Source organism: Scatophagus argus, chromosome 9 (genome assembly GCF_020382885.2).
Source record: "Scatophagus argus isolate fScaArg1 chromosome 9, fScaArg1.pri, whole genome shotgun sequence".
In the NCBI taxonomy this organism is placed as follows: Eukaryota; Metazoa; Chordata; class Actinopteri; family Scatophagidae; genus Scatophagus; species Scatophagus argus.
In genome coordinates, this window is record NC_058501.1 from 17459961 (window position 1) to 17477596 (window position 17636).

A 17636-nucleotide genomic window follows, 5' to 3' on the forward strand; every position below is an offset into this window, starting at 1 on the left:
TTATGAAAAAACACAACCGGCACTTGGCGCTGAGTCGGAGGGGAGGTGCTTGCTACTTGACAGGGTGTATTTAATAATCTGTTCCTGCATCTCATGTGACCAATGACTAACTTTTACTCAGACTTACTGTTGTATTTGAACTTACTGGAGTTACAGTGCGAGTGATCTACTTCAATCTCAGTCACATAAATCACTAGTATGTCTAGTGCAGGATAACATCACCGTGGACTGATATGTTTGTCTGCATGCTTTTTTCTTTTTTTTTTTTCTCGATCCGTTGGCACCACTGTAACTTAATTTGTCAGAGGTCTATTAGATTACGATAGAAGACGATAGTGTGTGTCTTTGTAAAACGCACTTGGTAATTTTGTTACCACCTCGTCTGTCTGGCACCGAGGTCAGAGCCAAGTCCTGCACCATGCTACAGCCATGTGTGAGAGTATTCATAGGAGAGAGAGAGAGAGAGTGTGTTCATTTGTCTCCATTGGTCTATTGGGGTGGGTCTGTTGGCTGAGTTTCTAACCATGTGGAAATGATTATTAGCCCCAGCTCTATTTAAGAGACATCAGGGAGGCACTGAGAGAGAGCGTGAAAAAAGAGAGATATTGGACATTAAAAAAAGGAAAACAAGTGAAAGGTGGATCACTGCGACGGGGTGCTGCACTGTGGAGAGACATTAATTCAAAATCAGTGTTTGAGGGAAGGTGTTGGGTGAAGGGAAGGACAGAGGGATGCAGAGCTGGAGGGTATTTCTTTTTCATGGCTCTCTGCGGCAGTGAAATATCACCACATTGGTCTGAGCGAGTGGGGGAAAGATGGAGGCAATAAGGTAACTGAGAATAAGGCAAGAGGGATGAATTGCTGGCTGGTATTTAGGTAGGAAGCAAAAGACAGATGCACAGAGAAATAGGAGAAAATGAGGTACTTGGCAGAACAGTGTGCTGTAATGTTAATCCTGCTGGCTGGTGCACAGTGCACTGAACTCTGCACAGCCACATTCCTCTTTTTCTCTCTCCTCATCCTCTCCTCCTTCCACATCCCTCCATCACAGGACACTCTGAGGCACACTAATGTGTTGATATCATCTTGCAGTTTCCAGCTGAATTACCTCACCCATCAAGGCGGAGGACCGAATTGACTAAAATACTCGCGCCACTGTCAGTGTCACTAAGTTTATGCACTGATTTGTTCTGGTGGGCTGTGCAGCAGCTTTGATTTTGAGAGAAGCCCCACAGTGGTTAGAGCATGGTTGTGGCCTGGTGTCTGCTCCAAAGCTCCTTGTACGAGCTGTTCCAGCATCATAAGACTACACAGCCAAGTTTGTGGTCTCCATGCGGCCAGCGTGTGGTGACACTGTGGAGTTTTCTTCTCAGGCTGGGATTGAGGAAGGTCACACTGAGTGAAAATCTTTTAGTGGTGCATGTGTGTGGTCATGGCAGGCCCGTGGAGCTATGAGTTAAGATCGTTCCCGACATTCTACACCAGATCTTGTTGTGAGGTTTGAAGAATGTGGAAGACGCAGTAATTTTCACTCCGCTCCTTTCATCTCTTTTTCTCTCTGTGAGTTTTCTGTGTTTTCCATCTGTCTGCAGTCTCTCTGCTGCCTACGGTGTTCCTTCGGCCATGGCCAAGTCTTTGTCTATCAGCTTTTTATTTTTCAGACAACGTTGTCCTATTTTATATGTGAATGTTAGACTGCTGTGGAATCCAATATGAATGGTGGGAGCCGAGGGTCGGACTGTTTGTTCTGAATTCTCATCTGCATCTCTGTGTGCTGCCGGCACTGTGGGTTTTGATACAGACTGTTGTCCTTTTGAATGTTTGGTTGTGGGACTGGGATTCAGTGAACTTTTAAGTTTGCAGGGTGTTTTCTCATTTGCTTATCTAACAAGAACAAGTCTCTGTTTCTGTCAGGTTGAGCACTGCGGGGGGAGATGGGGCATGGTGTCCTGCAAGAGCCGTTTACCCCAGTGGATCAGAATACCTTCAGGTGAGACACTCAGTTTTCTCTCCCCTGATTTGCATCAGATTTGGTTTGCAATTAGTATGGAGTACAATTGCTGCGTTGTTTTCTGAAAGACTTTAACATTAAATTGTTGTCTATTGTTATTGTAGGATTATGAAGCTGATATAAAATGTGGTTAAGACTATTATTAATAGTAATACCGGTACATTTATTCAATGCTTCTTTACTAATAGCCTTAAGAACTAAATGGTATTGCAGGAAAAGCACTTTTACTTTTTTAATTTACTTTCTTGCAGTGAGTTAAATGGGACGAAGAATGATAACACGTTCATATATGTCCGCTAAATATGAAGCTAGAGCCTGAAGGTAGTTAGCTTAGCTTAGCATAAAGACTCAAAACAGACACAGTCTGCCTCCCAGCACTTTTATAGCTCACTGATTAATTGTATCTTGTTTAAGTCATACAAAAAGTATAAAAAGACATAGTAGCGTTTTATTGGTGTGTATTTGTTACATTTTGAACAGTGCCAGGCTAGCTCTTTCCCTGTTTCTAGTTTTTATGTAAGGCTAATGGCTCCAGATTCATACTTAATACACAAACACTTTATCTGTACGTCAGTCTGTTATTCTACGATGTTATATATTTATATTTTATGGTCTGTTTCAACAATGTATTTGTCTTCTGTTGTCTCCTGCAGGTAGACTTGCGCAGACTCCACTTCCTGGCTCTGGTCGGTACTCAGGGTCGGCATGCTGATGGGCATGGTCAGGAGTTTGCCCGCAGCTATCAGCTTCGCTATTCCCGAGACGGAGTGAAATGGATCACCTGGAAGGACCGCTGGGGGCAGGAAGTAAGCAGGGTCTTTTTGTTCTGTTAGTTCCAACAGAGCTGGAGCCCACTGACTCTTTCCTGTGTACAGAAAGGAGGGAGGGAAAATACTGTTGAAGTTGACTCTCCATTACTGATGGAAATTTAGCTCAATATCCTGTGGCTGTTTTAAATGAATGCCATGTTAATGGGCTGTATAATTTGTCTGCATTTGATCTATTTATGATTATTTAATGGGCAGTGGAGCAGTTTGGCATTGAGCCAGCTAAACTAAATGTGCCTGTTCAGCCAAAAGCAGCCTACACTGCCTGAGAGATTTCAACACTGTGCAGTGAACAGCTTACCTTGTGCAGATAAAGACTTGTCTTATTGTGTTTGATAAATGTCCAATATTTTCTTTCGTGAGAAGTCCTGCAATGCATGATAGCTTGGGAATTTAGGCCTGTAACAATCAATGTTTTTGGGAAGGAATCATACTGTTTGCTTTCTCCTTTCAGATTTTAACACTGCCTTGAAACAAATATTCTGAATTTACAAGCCAAAGTAAATCTTTGTAAAGTAAATGCTGCCCTATCAAAACTGTGCCTGAGGCTCACACTCAGTACTTCTTTACACCCCTGTTTGTTAAAGAAAAAGTTCAGTTAGTTCATTTGAGCTCCCTTTCTAGATCATCAGAACTCAAAGACACAGGCTGAATGATAAGTTCGAGCCTTCAGGCGAAGTTCATTCAACCCTGCAAATAACAGTGGAGATGGGCGATGTACTTTGTGATTTAATAATTGTATATCCCTCCCCTAGGTGGTGTCAGGGAATGAGAACACCTATGATGTTGTACTGAAAGACCTGGGCCCTCCCATCGTGGCCCGCATGGTGCGCTTCTACCCCCTGGCCGATCGAGTTATGAGTGTGTGCCTTCGGGTGGAGCTCTATGGCTGTGTATGGAATGGTAAGTGTTTGTGTGAAGGTGAGCGAGACACACAAAGACACCACAGGCGTACAAAATGTCTCTACTTTGGTCATTACTTAGGTATTCATTTGCTGTGTGTATTCTGAGGCATGCCCACCTTGATAAATCAGATTGTGGTGGAGATTAATGATTTTACTTTCATCGCAGATTTATACCTGCATCAGATGGGAAAGAGTTTTATTCGGCGGTAATGAATACGAGCATGTTTTCACCATACATCCCGTGCATTGATTTGAGGGATTGCATCAAATTTACGGCCTCACTGGGGTTTGCCCGGATAAAAGAAGCCACACAGTGATAAATGGTGTTGGTCTCCACGTTTCCCGAAGCACAGCACTGACTTATTGAGTATTTATGAGTGGCTCACCTCCTTCCCTGCCCCATCCACCTCCCTCAGACAGCATCAGCTGGCTTGTAAATCAGAGCTGTCACCAAGGCCTAAAAGCTCCGGATCCCACTTTGTCTTCAGGGGGACCATCTTTCTAAACCACGCTCTAATGTAGATTGGTCCACAAGCCAGAGATTGTACAGAATCTTCACAAAGTCAAGTTTTATGCACATTTGGCTTTTGTTTCTTCCCATCTTGGATATCATGAGTGTCTCTTCTGTGTATGTCTTGTACTCAGTTTGGACCCACTTGACCGTAATGGCATTCTCACACAGTTACACAAAGTACATATCTAAGCACATGATCACATCCACAGACGCTCATTTACGTGCAAACAGAACAAACTGCACACACACTGCAAATCCTATGTGAAGCACTGTTTATTATGGGTAGCAGAGCGTCGGGCTGTAGTCCGTGTTGCTGACGTCACCTCTGTTCTCAGGGTGCGCGCTGATTAGCTGTGTATTGTAGCGTAGAGGCTTGAGTTTCACTGGTTAACGGTGGCCTGGGCCAAGCAGGCCTGAGCAGCAGCCCTCTTTGTTTGTTTTACTACTTACAAACCATCTGCAGCCATTTCCCCGTGGCAGCGTTTACTGTTGACTGTTGGCTCAGGGAAGGTGTAACTGCTTGTGACGAACATGAAAAACTCTACAAATTAAAAGCTCCACATGCAGCTTGTGTCTCTTAAACAGAATAAATTTGTTTTGACAATCACATGACTGATTTATTACTGAATAAATATTTTATTCCTCTCACTCAGATGGGTTGAAGGCTTACACAGCTCCAGTGGGTCACGTCATGCACCTGTCGGGCACGCCTGTCTATCTCAATGACTCTACCTACGATGGGAGCACAGAGCAAGGGTAAGAAATTCAGCACTTCAAGGCTTTTTTTTGTAAATTTATGAGTAAGCATCTCATCTTCATACATTTCCACAAATTGCTCCCTTGGACTTGACCTCAGCTGTAAATCGCAAAATTGCAACACTGCTGCGGCAAATATGATCACAATAAAGATTCACAAGTGTTAACAGTCAACATTTTCTACTGTTATGTGCCTCTGTCAATGGAATAGCAAAAGCTTCTCCACAGCACTCATCACATCTGTTAGTACTGAAGGGGGTCTCAGCCAAATCCTTTGTTGAAAGATTATTCTGGTGTCTACCTAATCGAAAGGGAATGCCATTTTTTTGTGTTGTTGCACCGGGATATGAGGCGTGTTTCCTGGCCATAATGTTTTGGCATGGAGCAAAGGAGGGGGGGAAACTAGGTATGGGTGGGGGGTCAGTGTGGTTAATGGAGCAGAAATCTTTTGCTAGCGGGTGAACTAACACTTTTGATGTAATCCAGACGTATTCTTAGCAGATGTGCATGTGTGTGAGGGAGAGACTCATAGGGCCGGGAGTGTGGGGACGTATTTGGTGACCCTGCTGAGTTGCTTTGTTTCCGCTTTGTGTGTGTTTGTATGTGAAAAAGAGGAAGGTCAAAAACCTGTGTAGTTTGTTTCTGTGTGTGTGTGTGCGCACCAGCATGTTTGCATGTTTATCTATGTATTTTAGCTTATTTATTGAATGCATTTGCAGACAGAAAGCAGCAGGCATCCCATAGAGTTTAGTCCAGTAACCCATACTGTGCTCTGTGTGTGTGTATGTGTATGTGTATGTCTATACACAGGATGCAGTTTGGAGGCCTGGGGCAGCTGTGTGACGGTGTCCTGGGAGGAGACGACTTCATACAAACTAAGGAGCTCAGGGTGTGGCCCGGGTATGACTACCTGGGCTGGAGCCGGGAAGCCCTTGGACATGGCAGCGTGGATATTGAGTTCCACTTTGAGAAACCACGCATCTTCATCAGCATGCAGGTAGGCAGTGAAAGTCGTGTTTGTGTCATGGTGCATGTGTTGATGTGTATAGATTGTTTGAGAGGGTTGTGCAGGACGTTGTTAGGCTAAAAAGCTAAGAGATTATTATCATTAGATTATTAACTGGTGATTATTCTCCCCATTAATCCATTCTTCCAACCAACAACATAAATCTCTAATTGATCAACTAATCAACTGAATCATATCAGCTGTATTTATACATTTTCATGTGCAAAAACTAAAGCTGTGAGATAAATGTAGTGAAGTAAAAGTACAATATTTCCCTCTTAAATTTGTACTGAAGCACAGGGTTTGGGTAAATGTACTTTGTTTACATTCCAGCACTTCAGTACGCGGTACATTTTTGTGGCTTAGTACCTTCAACCTTCAAAATCACTATTTTGATTCAAGTAGAGCTGTATGTAATGCCCCTCTCTCCCCATTTTTCTTGTCTGAATCTAAACAGTCAAATATCCAGTGAAGGCAAAAGTGCCAAAAACTGAACTAAAAAAAACTCCCACAAAAAACAATGCAAACTTTCTTGATATGCCACTTGTTCTGAAGGGGAGATCTAATTAGATTTTGGAGCACCTTGATGCATGCCTCTGCATATTAAAGTAATAAATGTGTTTTGACCTTTGTACCTACCTTCCTCTGAATTATCCGTTATGTGACGATAAGCATTCAGACAAAGAACTATTTGTCGATTAATACACATGCATTTGATGAATCTCCTCAGAAATTCCTGTCACTCCAACCGGCGCTACCTCTAAAAAGACCCCCAGAAGCAGAGTTTTGTGTGTGCATATACCGTATGATTAACAACTTTGTCAATCTGCTGTCTGGCCAGAAAGCAGCATTTTGACTGGAATAGCTCTGCAGCCATTTAATTAGCTTGAATGTGCCATTGTTTGTCACGGGACAGTACTCAGCTCTCTGGATGCCACAAGTTTCATCACAGTCTGTTTGTGTGTCTGTGTGGCTTTTGGGGTTAGTCTGTGGAGCAACAACAGGGGTGAAGATATGAAGCAACCCAGTTTGAGTTACAACCATGTTGTCCCTTTGGCAGAGCCTGGAATGTTGGTTTGGGTGGGATTCACCCTATACATGTGCTTATTGAATAGCATGAATCTCCAGTCAGCGTCATAATGTGACAAGTCTGGCTTTGACTGAGATGCAAAATTTGTGGTTGTCCTTATTGAGTTTTTTTTTCTTTCACTTATTCATTATTATTCTAGTGTTTCTCTGTTACCTTTTAAAGCCTTTCCCAGTGGTATTCCTAGTGTTTTTCCAAGTGCTTATTATGTTTTTAGCCTGTTCCCTTGTGCTTTTTTCTCACTGACCTCAGCTGACATACATTGTTATGTTAGTCTGCCAGAGCGGATGTGTTAGACACACAGGTCAAATGCATAGAGAGAAACCTGAACATAATTCTGGCTTGACTTGTCCCTGTAGTTCCTTAACCTGCACCTAATCACTCTCCCAAAGGGAAATCTGCTCTTTGGCCTTTTGTCAGTCGTGACCCACACGTCTTACAAGGCCTTTAAGCAAAATCAGGACACCCCTTGTTTTTTTTCTTTGCAATGATCCAGTTCTATCCTCTGTGAATTCATGTAAAACTTTTCTTTGTAAGCTCTTGAAAGACGTGGCAACTACACCTACAACTGCTGTAGGTTAGTATTAACAATTGCACAATGAATGGAATGCTGTGCTCTCAAATTAAACTTTGTGCAGGTGGTCACTGGAGCTGTATTCCCTACAGGAGTACAGAATTACTGTGGTTCTGCTGACGTATTAGACTTCCACCACTGAGGGCAACATACTGTACATACCCCCACCCCCTAATAGAATCAGTTACACATCAACTCAGCATCTGGTGCAGCTGTTCTTCTTGTGTCTCGTGTGCATTAACATGTGGATTAGGTTAGAGTGGCTGGCCTTGTAGTAAGTGTGAGGTTAATAGCTCTCCTGTCAGAGCAACCTTTACATCACCTCTTCTCCCTTGGAGGGGAAAAAAATCTCCCATCTCCTCCTTAATTTTCTGTCTCCCAGATCTATAGTTTTGACCTCTCACTATCTCATTTAAACACCCTCCATCTTCCTCCACTTCTCCCTCTCGTCACCTCATGCTCTTCTTCTTCCTCCTTCCAGCCGCGACGACGCCTCATTTATTAGATCAGCTTTTATGGAGTCGTCTCTCTTCGGCGTTTCCCTGCTTGTAAAAACGGGAAAGACATATTCTCTGCTCTCCCCCATCTGTCTTCTGACATCTTTTCTTCCATCCTTTCTTTTCCTTCCTGTGCTCTAATTCTGTTCATTTGTAGTCCCGCTCAGCTCGACGTTGTGCCAAAGCAATTACGGTTAAACAAGATGGGAACTTGTCATTAATTTTGCTTCTTAATTGAATTGCTTCCTGCCTCGCCATGAATAAAGAATGAATCAGGCCCCAATTTTCCCTGTGTTTTTTTTGGATGTTTGCTCAAGGGTCAAGCTACTTCTGCCTCGTCTTAACATCTTGCATCTCTTCATCTGTCTGCTTTCTTTTCCCTTTTCTGCACTCACACATTTGTCTCCTTCCTGCAGGTGCACAGTAACAACCGCCACACCCTGGGCGTACGAGTCTTCAGCAAGGTAGAGTGTCTTTTTAAGCCTGGAATCCTCCAGCCTTGGTCCTCCCCTCTCACTCTGCTTGTGCCTCTGGAGGATCTGAAGGACCCCTCGTCTCGACCCATCACCCTCCCACTGGGCGCCCAACCGGCTCAGATCCTCCTCTGCAAATTCTACTTCGCTGACCGCTGGCTGCTCATCAGCGAGATATCCTTCCTCTCTGGTAAGAAACAGAATTGAAGTGATCATTTTTATTGTTCATGTGTGATGCGTGCATCTTTGGCTTGGTTCAGATTTCCTCTATAGGGGCTTTACACTTGCATCATGCATATCCTAGCAACTATGTCTGGCACTGTACTGGAGGGACAGAGATCCGACTTTGCCCAAACAATTGCTAAATATAGACCCCTGCAATGGGAAAAAGAAATACCTGAAAAAGATTGCTCTGGACGAATGTTCAATCAGCACTCTGTAAGTGCTCAAAGTAAAAGTCAGCTGAAGTGAAAAAATTGCTTCCAGACCTGCTGTCACAGAATCATGAAGTTTTTGCCTTCACTGTGTGCTTTTGATTTAAGGTGTCAGCAGTTTTACAGTCAGGGACCTTGCCCAGTCTGGCGGGGCTTCTACAGAAAAACTCTACTGATGTGTTCAAACGTCACAATGTGGAATTACTGCCCAACATGATTTGAAAGGATAAACAAGTTCAAATAAATAGCCCTGCTATGAACATGAATGTTGTATCAGTTATTCTTAATACCCTTCTGATTGATTTCACCACTTATCCGAACCAGAAAGTGTTAAGATGAAAGAATGCCTGTTTCTTCTCTTTTTTGGATTCACTGTCTTCCTGTTTACGGGCTAAAATGCAGCACATACAAAAGCCTGTCCGTCTTGAAGTCAGGTAGAGGACTCTGCTGCTCTCCAACTGAGATTGCTGTGACTAATTAAACTGTCCTCTTTGCTTTAAAACACTGTCGGCTATAGCGTGATATGAATCAGCAAAGTGCTCAGTAATCTCAACTTACTCGGGTATGACTTGATTCTGCCATGGTCTGGCATGTCTGGTTTCTGGACTCGTTCCAGACTGTTGCACCAGTGCACCGGTCTACTTCAGGGTCCTGACACTTGCAGAAATGCGTCCTGATGTTCTCGTATGGGACGGAGTTGACATAAATGTGGTCCTCTGGTACCAGAACGTGGTCGATCTTTAGCAAGAATTGACATTGACAACACTGTCTACCTGGGTGACAAAGTGTTAGCAGACAACTCAGCGGGTTAATTGTGTAAACCAGCTGATGTTAAACACTACAACACAGAAAGGGGCAAGTTTTAAACTAAACAGCGATGACTGTCAAGAGACATTTACCAGAATCATTTAGTAAACAGGGAATGGCTCCACTCCCAGTCAAAAATAACATAATTAACTTAATCTTCTGAGTTGAAAACTGTTTGTCTGGAAACACAACTCATTGCAACACAACCGCTGTTTCGCAACTGCCAAAAGACAACCATACAGTGTGTTGTAAAATATAAACTTATAAAACATGATTTGTTTTCATTATCCGTCTCCCCCTCTCTTTCTCTTTGTCTCCTCGTCCAGAGCCATTTGAGGAGATTGTCACAGACACTGATTCATTTCCTCCTAATCCTCCTGATGTTCCTACGACCAGTTCCTCTCCTCCTGTTAACCACACGTTCTCGTCTCCCACATCGAGCCACAGCTCCTCCAACACCACTGCTGGCTCCTCTGGTGAGTCCTGCTGTCGCCCCTTTTTGTCTCTATCCTCCTGCTTTTCACGTCTTCTTCTGTTTACTGTCTTTCTCCCCACCAAAAGTTCTTTCTCTGTTCATCCCATTTCGTCTCCCACCACGCTCCTCTTTCTACCCCTCCTTTCTCCTCCGTCTAATTCCCATGATCTCTCCCTCATCACCTCTTGTCTCTGCGCCCGTCTCTTCAGTTGTGATGAGTGTGAGCATGTTGGCAGTGTGTCTACGCCTTGTGTCTCAAGCAGAGCCAAAGACAAGCAGTGCCAAAGGAGGCCCATGTCTGACTAGCCTCCCTCTTTATCACAAGACCTGAAATCTTTTGGCTTTGAGCCAGTTTGCTGAACTGAAGTCAACTCCGGATGCTTATCTTACAGATTTCGCTGTACTTAAAGAGCAGGACAAATACAGTTGTTGGGGTTTTTTTTGTTGGTCTGAATTTTTAGGGATTTTCATTTAGATGGATGAAAAGTCAAATGAACCAGAATCCTGCTATCCATGATTTCTTCTCTCCTCATCATGCTCTTCTGAGTCTTCCTGTCTTCTCACACATTCCTCCTTTGTTCATCCCTCGCTCCTCCAGAACCCCCAACCACCACCTCCTTCATGATGGACACCACTGATAACTGGACGCTGCCAGGTGAGAGAGCCAAAAAAAAAAAAAAAACAACAGAGAGAGCTGAACCGAGGGACGTTCGCTAGCTCCATCCGCTCTGGCCCTCCTCCATCATCTTAAAAGTGTCCCACTGCTCGGCAAAGAGTATGAAGTATAATGGAGGAGGGATTAAAGTGGCAGGCTTTGGCACTGGGTTCTGTCCCTTGGGTTTGAAGATATACAGCTGTAGGCGAAACACTAACAGGGCTATGGTACATTATATTTATGTACAATAACAACTTGGCTTCCTGTGGTCTCACAAACTGCATGTTTTCCAGGGAAACTGGCTCTGTTGTACACACTAAAACAATAACAGGCCCTTTAAAAAAGCTGGAAATGGTTTTCTGTGGCGTGTATGCAGCTTTTTCCTTGTAACTGGCTGTGGTTGAACACTTTTGTGTGGGTTTATTTATTATTCGCATGATGTTGAAGTGACAGAGGGAGAAACAGCGAACGTGGGGTTGTTTTCTCATGTGACAATGTGGTGTTTAAATCTTTTGGCTTGTAAATGCATACAAGTGTGTGCCTGCAGGTGTATGTTTGTGTATACACAAGCATAATTTATGGTGTATGTGCCTGTTTTTCTGTCTTTTTAACTGAGCCATTTGTACCAAACTGCCTCTGACTCCATTCAAGTGGTTTTTAAAAGTTTGTTTATGAGCAAACTTTAAAATGAACTATACTGGGGAAACCAGCCTAGTTTCATCCCTCAGTCAAATAACACGCCGCATTTGACCTTCACGGGAGAAAAAAATAACTGGATGATTCAGATTAATAGTTCACTACAAAGCTGTTGAGAAGCAAAACAGAGTTCACATTCTGTTCTCAAAGCGGCGGGCTCTGAGAAGCCCTGTGGTATGAGAGGGCATACTGGATGAATACTCAAACAGACAATCCCCAGCAGATGTTTTGTAAGCCTGATGAAACTACATTTGTGTGTGTGTGAGACCCCAGCCAATGCGTGACTGTGCAGAAAGAGCTCAGACTAGACAATGCATTAACTTATACCAACGTCTAGTCACACACACACACACACACACAAATGCACAGACAAACAGACGGTGGTGGACACACGACACATCTCAGATCCATAAATAACAGCAAGTTTTCAAACAAACATATATGCATACAAACACCTAACATTTCCCTTTGTATTTTTATCCTCTAGATCCGGAGTTTGCTGCTAACACTCCAAGGGCGGGGCTTCCTGTGGCCAAGGACGACAGCAGTAATACGGCTATTCTGATTGGCTGCTTGGTGGGCATCATCCTTCTGCTGCTGGCTGTCATTGCTGTCATCCTGTGGAGGCAGTACTGGAAGAAGATACTGGGCAAGGTGAGTCAAGATTGCGATCACATGCAATCTTTGAGTTAAATTTCATTCCGATGTGCCACTGCTAACTTGGCTGTAACTTGACTTTACCTGCAGGACTCTGATGTCCATGTTTAGCAGCCTAAAAGTGGCAGTTCAGCTATGAAGTCTTGGTTTTGTCAGGCAAAAGAACATCTGTCCCTGTGGTTTTTGTTACCACCTTAGTACCGTTGGGGTAAATTACATTTTGTTTGTGTTGCTGAAAACTCTACATCCACTTACTCGTTCCCCAGTTACTCTGGACAATCCACAGATCTTGTTAAATTTAAATTACAACTACTTGCTACAGAATAAATAATCCCAAGTGAGTATTTTCTTGTGTGAACCAAGTTTAAATGATAGATGGTAGGGTGAGATAACAACTGCCAGTTTCTTGGCAGTGTACCACAGTATTTCCATGTGCATGTGTTGAAGGAATTATTTTGTATTTGCTTCTAATTGTTCAAAGATTAGAGGCTGTTTCCATAGTTTGGTCACCATCTGCTTCAGGGACAAAACACTCGTACTGTCAGCTGCCAGTTTATCAGGGACAGCGAGGTAAAACCAGTGCAGTCTAACACAGCAGTCGTGTAAATCCTACCTGCGTGACCCTAAATTTATGATTTACGATTTTTTATTAAATGATTTATTGCAGGACCAGACTACATTAGTTTTAGCTGGCCATATCTGACAAACTGGCAACTAAGCGTTTATTTTACCTGCAAGTGAATCCTCTGCCCTCCCAGGCCCAGGGCAGCCTATCCAGCGATGAGCTGCGGGTTCACCTTTCGGTCCCCTCGGACAACGTGGTCATCAACAACACGCACAGCTACTCCAGTCGCTACCAGCGCATCCACACCTTCCCTGACGACCGTGACCAAGACAGAGAGGGGGAGGGAGAGTATCAGGAGCCCAGTGCTCTGCTACGGCCACGGGACCACAGAGACAGCACAGGTAAGTTATGAAAACACGTACAGTTAAAAAGTGCATTTTTACACATGATCTGTTGTTTCTGTTGTAACGATTCAGTCAGAAATCACATTTAGCTTAGTAGCTTGGCATAGAACAGTGTGAGCAGTGCGACATAAAACATACCACTTACTGAATAGATGGCGAAAGAGAGTCATCTCAAGTCAACTACGCACAGTTGGCATGCAGTCAGCGGAAAATGTGAATACAACTTTTTCATATGCACAGAATTTTCATTTCTGCAGACATGTATGTGGTTGGGACAGATCGCTTTGTGTTTTTTGCGTGTCTGCATTCTCATTTGTTGTTCAACCTCTGTCTGTCCATCAGACCAAGCTCAAATTCGTTTGCAAAGGGGAAACAACGGATTGGAGGGAGGGGGTAATGTGTCGTGCATATAGAGGAGAACACTGGGTATTACAGTGTATTTCACCACACCAAACAAAAACAAATCAAAACAAACACCCTGTGAGAAAGAGCACCTCTGAGAAGATGCACAGTGCAGAAGGGGCACAAAAGAGCTATTGTTCTGAGCAAAGGGAAGAAAAAGAAAAGAGGGAGGAGAAAAAAAGAGGAGTATAAAGACATTCCTTCACTTGCTTTGCACCACAGGAGGTCTGCATGCTGTTTTTTACTAGGCGCCTGCGTGAGTTTGAAATAACATGAGTAACAGAAACATTATTTCATCCACTGTTTTTTTGTTATGTTTGGTTTGGTCGTGTTAACTTTGCTTGCTCTTCTGTTCTGTGCTCCATGTGTCAGTGCAACCTCTCCTCCTTCCCTGTAATGGATATGCTAATGGTGTCATGCTAATGGTTGTTATTATGTTTCATTGTGTGTATGTGTGTGTATTGTGTCACGTGCCACTTTGTACCATCTGTATGGTCCGTATCATGGTTCCTGCGTATGCCCTGCGTCGTCCTGTGCATGTTTGTGTGTGTACGTGTTCGTGTGTGTGTGTGTGTGCCCTCCCAGCCTTGCTGTTAAACAACCCAGCCTATCACCTGCTCCTGTCAGATCACAGAAAAGGCTCGAGAAACCTAGCTGTCCCCGGCATCTCTCAGGCTCAGGAAAAGAGCCTCAATGTGCCCCAGGGTAAGAGACCTCAGACTGGACCAGCAAAGTCAGGAGGGGCCCCTGCCCAGCTACGAATCTATCCAAGAATGGGGCTTTAGAAGTCCTCTAACAGCAAACATATAGTCTGTTTTGCATGTGTTTGATCTTCATCATCCCTCCTGTTACTCACATGATTAGTTTCATTCACTCCAGACTCTCATGCTCTATTTGAAGGGATGGTTTGGTATTTGGGGGAATCGTACAAATTTTTAAACTTTCCCAGAGACTGACAAACTCATAACTTGTGGTTACTTTTGTGTGTGCTCGTACCACGTGCACGCGCTTGGTTTTCATGTTTGCAGGTTTTGAGACTAATTAAACACCATGTAGGCACCACTGTTCAGCATGCAGCGTGGCTCTTTTGACGCTAATGTCTGTCCATGACTTGGACTTTCTCTAGACTGACGTAACCCAACAACTGCTGGATGGGCTGGCATAACATTCTCTTCAGATGTTTGTGTTGCCCCAGCTATGTATCCTGACTTTGATGATCCTCTGACTTTTCCTCTAGCACCACCATCAGGCCAAAATTTTAACTTGTCACATACCTGAAAAACTAATGACACACCTTTGTCCCTCACATGACTCTAATGTCAGTATCCTAGCATGGTGAACATTTTACCTCCTAAACAAAAGAATGTAAACAGGATTTGAGGATGTTAGCATGCTGACATTAGCATTTATCTCAGAGCACTGCTGTGGCTATGTGCAGCATCAAAGAGCTGCTAACATGGCTTTAAGTTTATTGACCCTAATATGTTCAGCAGTGACCTGTGGACCACAAAGCCACTAGGGCTACATTAAAATAAAACAACAGACAAGTAATGCACATGTTGAGGGTTCGGTACCGTGTTGGGTATTCATTGACCTAGTCTCAACAAATAAATCAGTATTTTTATGAAATCCATATGTGAATCTTAACAGTTACAGAAAATTGCAGAATTCCTACCCATGGGATGTGACAGTGTGCGCACTGAAGTGAAATGGAAAGTTTCCTCTCGTCTCCATTTTTAACAAAGGTGTGACAAGGTAGTATTGAAAAGCCAGACTCCCCACAAGTTTTGACTTGTGTGTTATCAGGACCCCATGGAAATCTGATTCTGCTGAATGGTACATCGCTGAAAAGTTGAAACTTTTTATCAACAAAGACAGCGTGAGACCAATACAATCCAGTCCACTCATCCACCGCAAGATGTTCAGTTCTGTGTTTTCATGATTTCGATTACTGCTGCACAGTCCCGTGGATGTTCAGGAATTGAGCAGGGATTACAGCGACATTAGGCACTTCGAGGCACTTCGAGGCAGAGCCTGTGTTGTTGTGTGTGGCCAAAGTCTTTTAATTGGTTTCTCACCTTTAAGGGGCAACTCCAGCAGACAAGGATAAATGACCTTGTAAATGTGAAGACATTTTTAAACCTTTGCTAAAGTTTTACTTTAACAAGGTGGCTTTTCTTGTGCTGTTCTTTATTTTTCTGGGTTCCGAATTTATTTCTATGTGTCTCTAACTTCTTTTATCATCCTATGTTTTTTGTTTTGAGTTTATTTTTAATATTTAAAGCGTCTATTTTCCGCAAAGAACCTTTTGAAGTAATATATTTGAAAAAGGCTGTGCAAAAAAAGTTTTATTTAGCTTGTTATCAAATGAAAATCCCCTAAATCCAAACTATCCCTTCCTAAGTTCATAAGTTGTCTTAATATTTATGATATCCTCTGATTTGCTCTCTAGAACAATTTGTTTTTTAATCACACAGTTCATTTCATCCACCCTGTCTGTCTCTTCCTCCTCCTCCCTCCAGCCTGTGGTTTGGACTTGGACATGGAGAAAGGTTTCCCCCCAACTCAGGAGGAGCCTCCTCCCTACCCAGGCTCCCCTCCTTACCCCTCCCTGTCTCCCCCGGTGTCTCCCCCACTGCCTCCCAGCGTTCCTCATTACGCCGAGGCAGACATCGTGAGCCTGCAGGGTGTCAGCGGTAACAACACCTACGCCGTACCCGCCTTGGCCTCCTCAAGCCCCGGGGCTGACGCCGCCCCTCTGCCGGAACTCCCACGCCAGTGTCTCATCTTCAAGGAGAAACTGGGAGAGGGACAGTTCGGAGAGGTGAGGAGTGACCCGAAAAAATGTTCTGTGCTTGTGTAGGTGGAAAGGTGATTGTCCCTTAACATTGTCCCTTGTCTGTATTTCTTTGACGAAAGGTGCATTTGTGTGAAATTGAGAGCCCCCAGGACCTTCCCAACTTGGAGTTTCCCTTCAATGTGAGAAAAGGTCGCCCCCTTCTGGTAGCAGTGAAGATACTGCGCCCAGACGCTTCCAAAAATGCCAGGTCTGTGACACCATGCACAGCTGACCTGGCTTCACTGTGGTTCTCAGGTTTCCTTTATTCTTTAAAAGCTTGTCTCCTTTGCTCCTAGTACTGAGGATCATAAAACTTGACTTCATTGTCCCCTTTTTAATGTGTCCATTAAAGTACGGCATTGAATTTCGGGAATATCAGGGTATATTTAGAGGCCTATGTCAAACATATGAATCAGAAAGCTTCATAGATTCATTTTTAGAAGTGTACTATTCAACACATTTTTGTGTGGTATTTAACCTCTAGAGGGCACACTGTGGACTGTGTTCACCCATCCATTACATACTAAATCAATTCCTTATAGCTAATGTGTGGGTAATCAACCACCTGACATTATTTACTACATACAAATACACCACATACCAACACATCCAATAGTTTCCAACATTCTAGACCTGATTCCGTCCCACAACTTCTGAGGAAAAAAAACAACCAAAAGCTGGACCTCTCTGGTTTTCTAGATGTTTGCCTCTTTTCAACAGCTGCTTGTTTACTTTGACTGTCTGCTCTTTTAGTGCTGGGCAGGTGAAATCAGCTTGTGCGAGCTCATGGAGTGATTGTCCACAGGTTTATATGAGGGGTTAGTGAGAGAGACAGAGCGGCACAAACGTATTGAGCAGCAAAACAAATCGATGAGTTGGAAAGCCAGATAAAGCTGCAGACCGAGTTGTTGAGCCATAGGGAGATCAGCAACCTTCTCACCTCAGTGGTAACACTGAAAATGTTGCTCGATGAAACTTAAATATTTTAAGGGATTCATCTTTAAGGAAAGGACCTGAAGTCAGTATGAGCTTTCACTATTTATTTCTCCTTC

At 43.5% G+C, this 17636-nt stretch overlaps 1 protein-coding gene across 4 annotated transcripts in view; it reads left to right on the forward strand.

Annotated features, from left to right (window-relative positions):
* The window catches only part of ddr1 (discoidin domain receptor tyrosine kinase 1), a 38187-nt gene that overhangs the window by 16216 nt on the left and 4335 nt on the right, over positions 1-17636 (forward strand). The window contains exons 4-16 of one of the 4 annotated variants that reach the window (XM_046399150.1): positions 1915-1990; positions 2665-2817; positions 3594-3741; positions 4911-5013; positions 5824-6010; positions 8594-8840; positions 10218-10367; positions 10965-11021; positions 12205-12371; positions 13133-13340; positions 14373-14450; positions 16268-16569; positions 16665-16792. In XM_046399150.1, coding sequence (XP_046255106.1) covers positions 1915-1990; positions 2665-2817; positions 3594-3741; positions 4911-5013; positions 5824-6010; positions 8594-8840; positions 10218-10367; positions 10965-11021; positions 12205-12371; positions 13133-13340; positions 14373-14450; positions 16268-16569; positions 16665-16792 — 2004 coding nt within the window. Of the gene's footprint in view, positions 1-1914; positions 1991-2664; positions 2818-3593; positions 3742-4910; positions 5014-5823; positions 6011-8593; positions 8841-10217; positions 10368-10964; positions 11022-12204; positions 12372-13132; positions 13341-14330; positions 14451-16267; positions 16570-16664; positions 16793-17636 lie in introns of all 4 variants that reach the window. The other 3 variants (XM_046399149.1, XM_046399152.1, XM_046399151.1) reach the window with 3 other exon arrangements.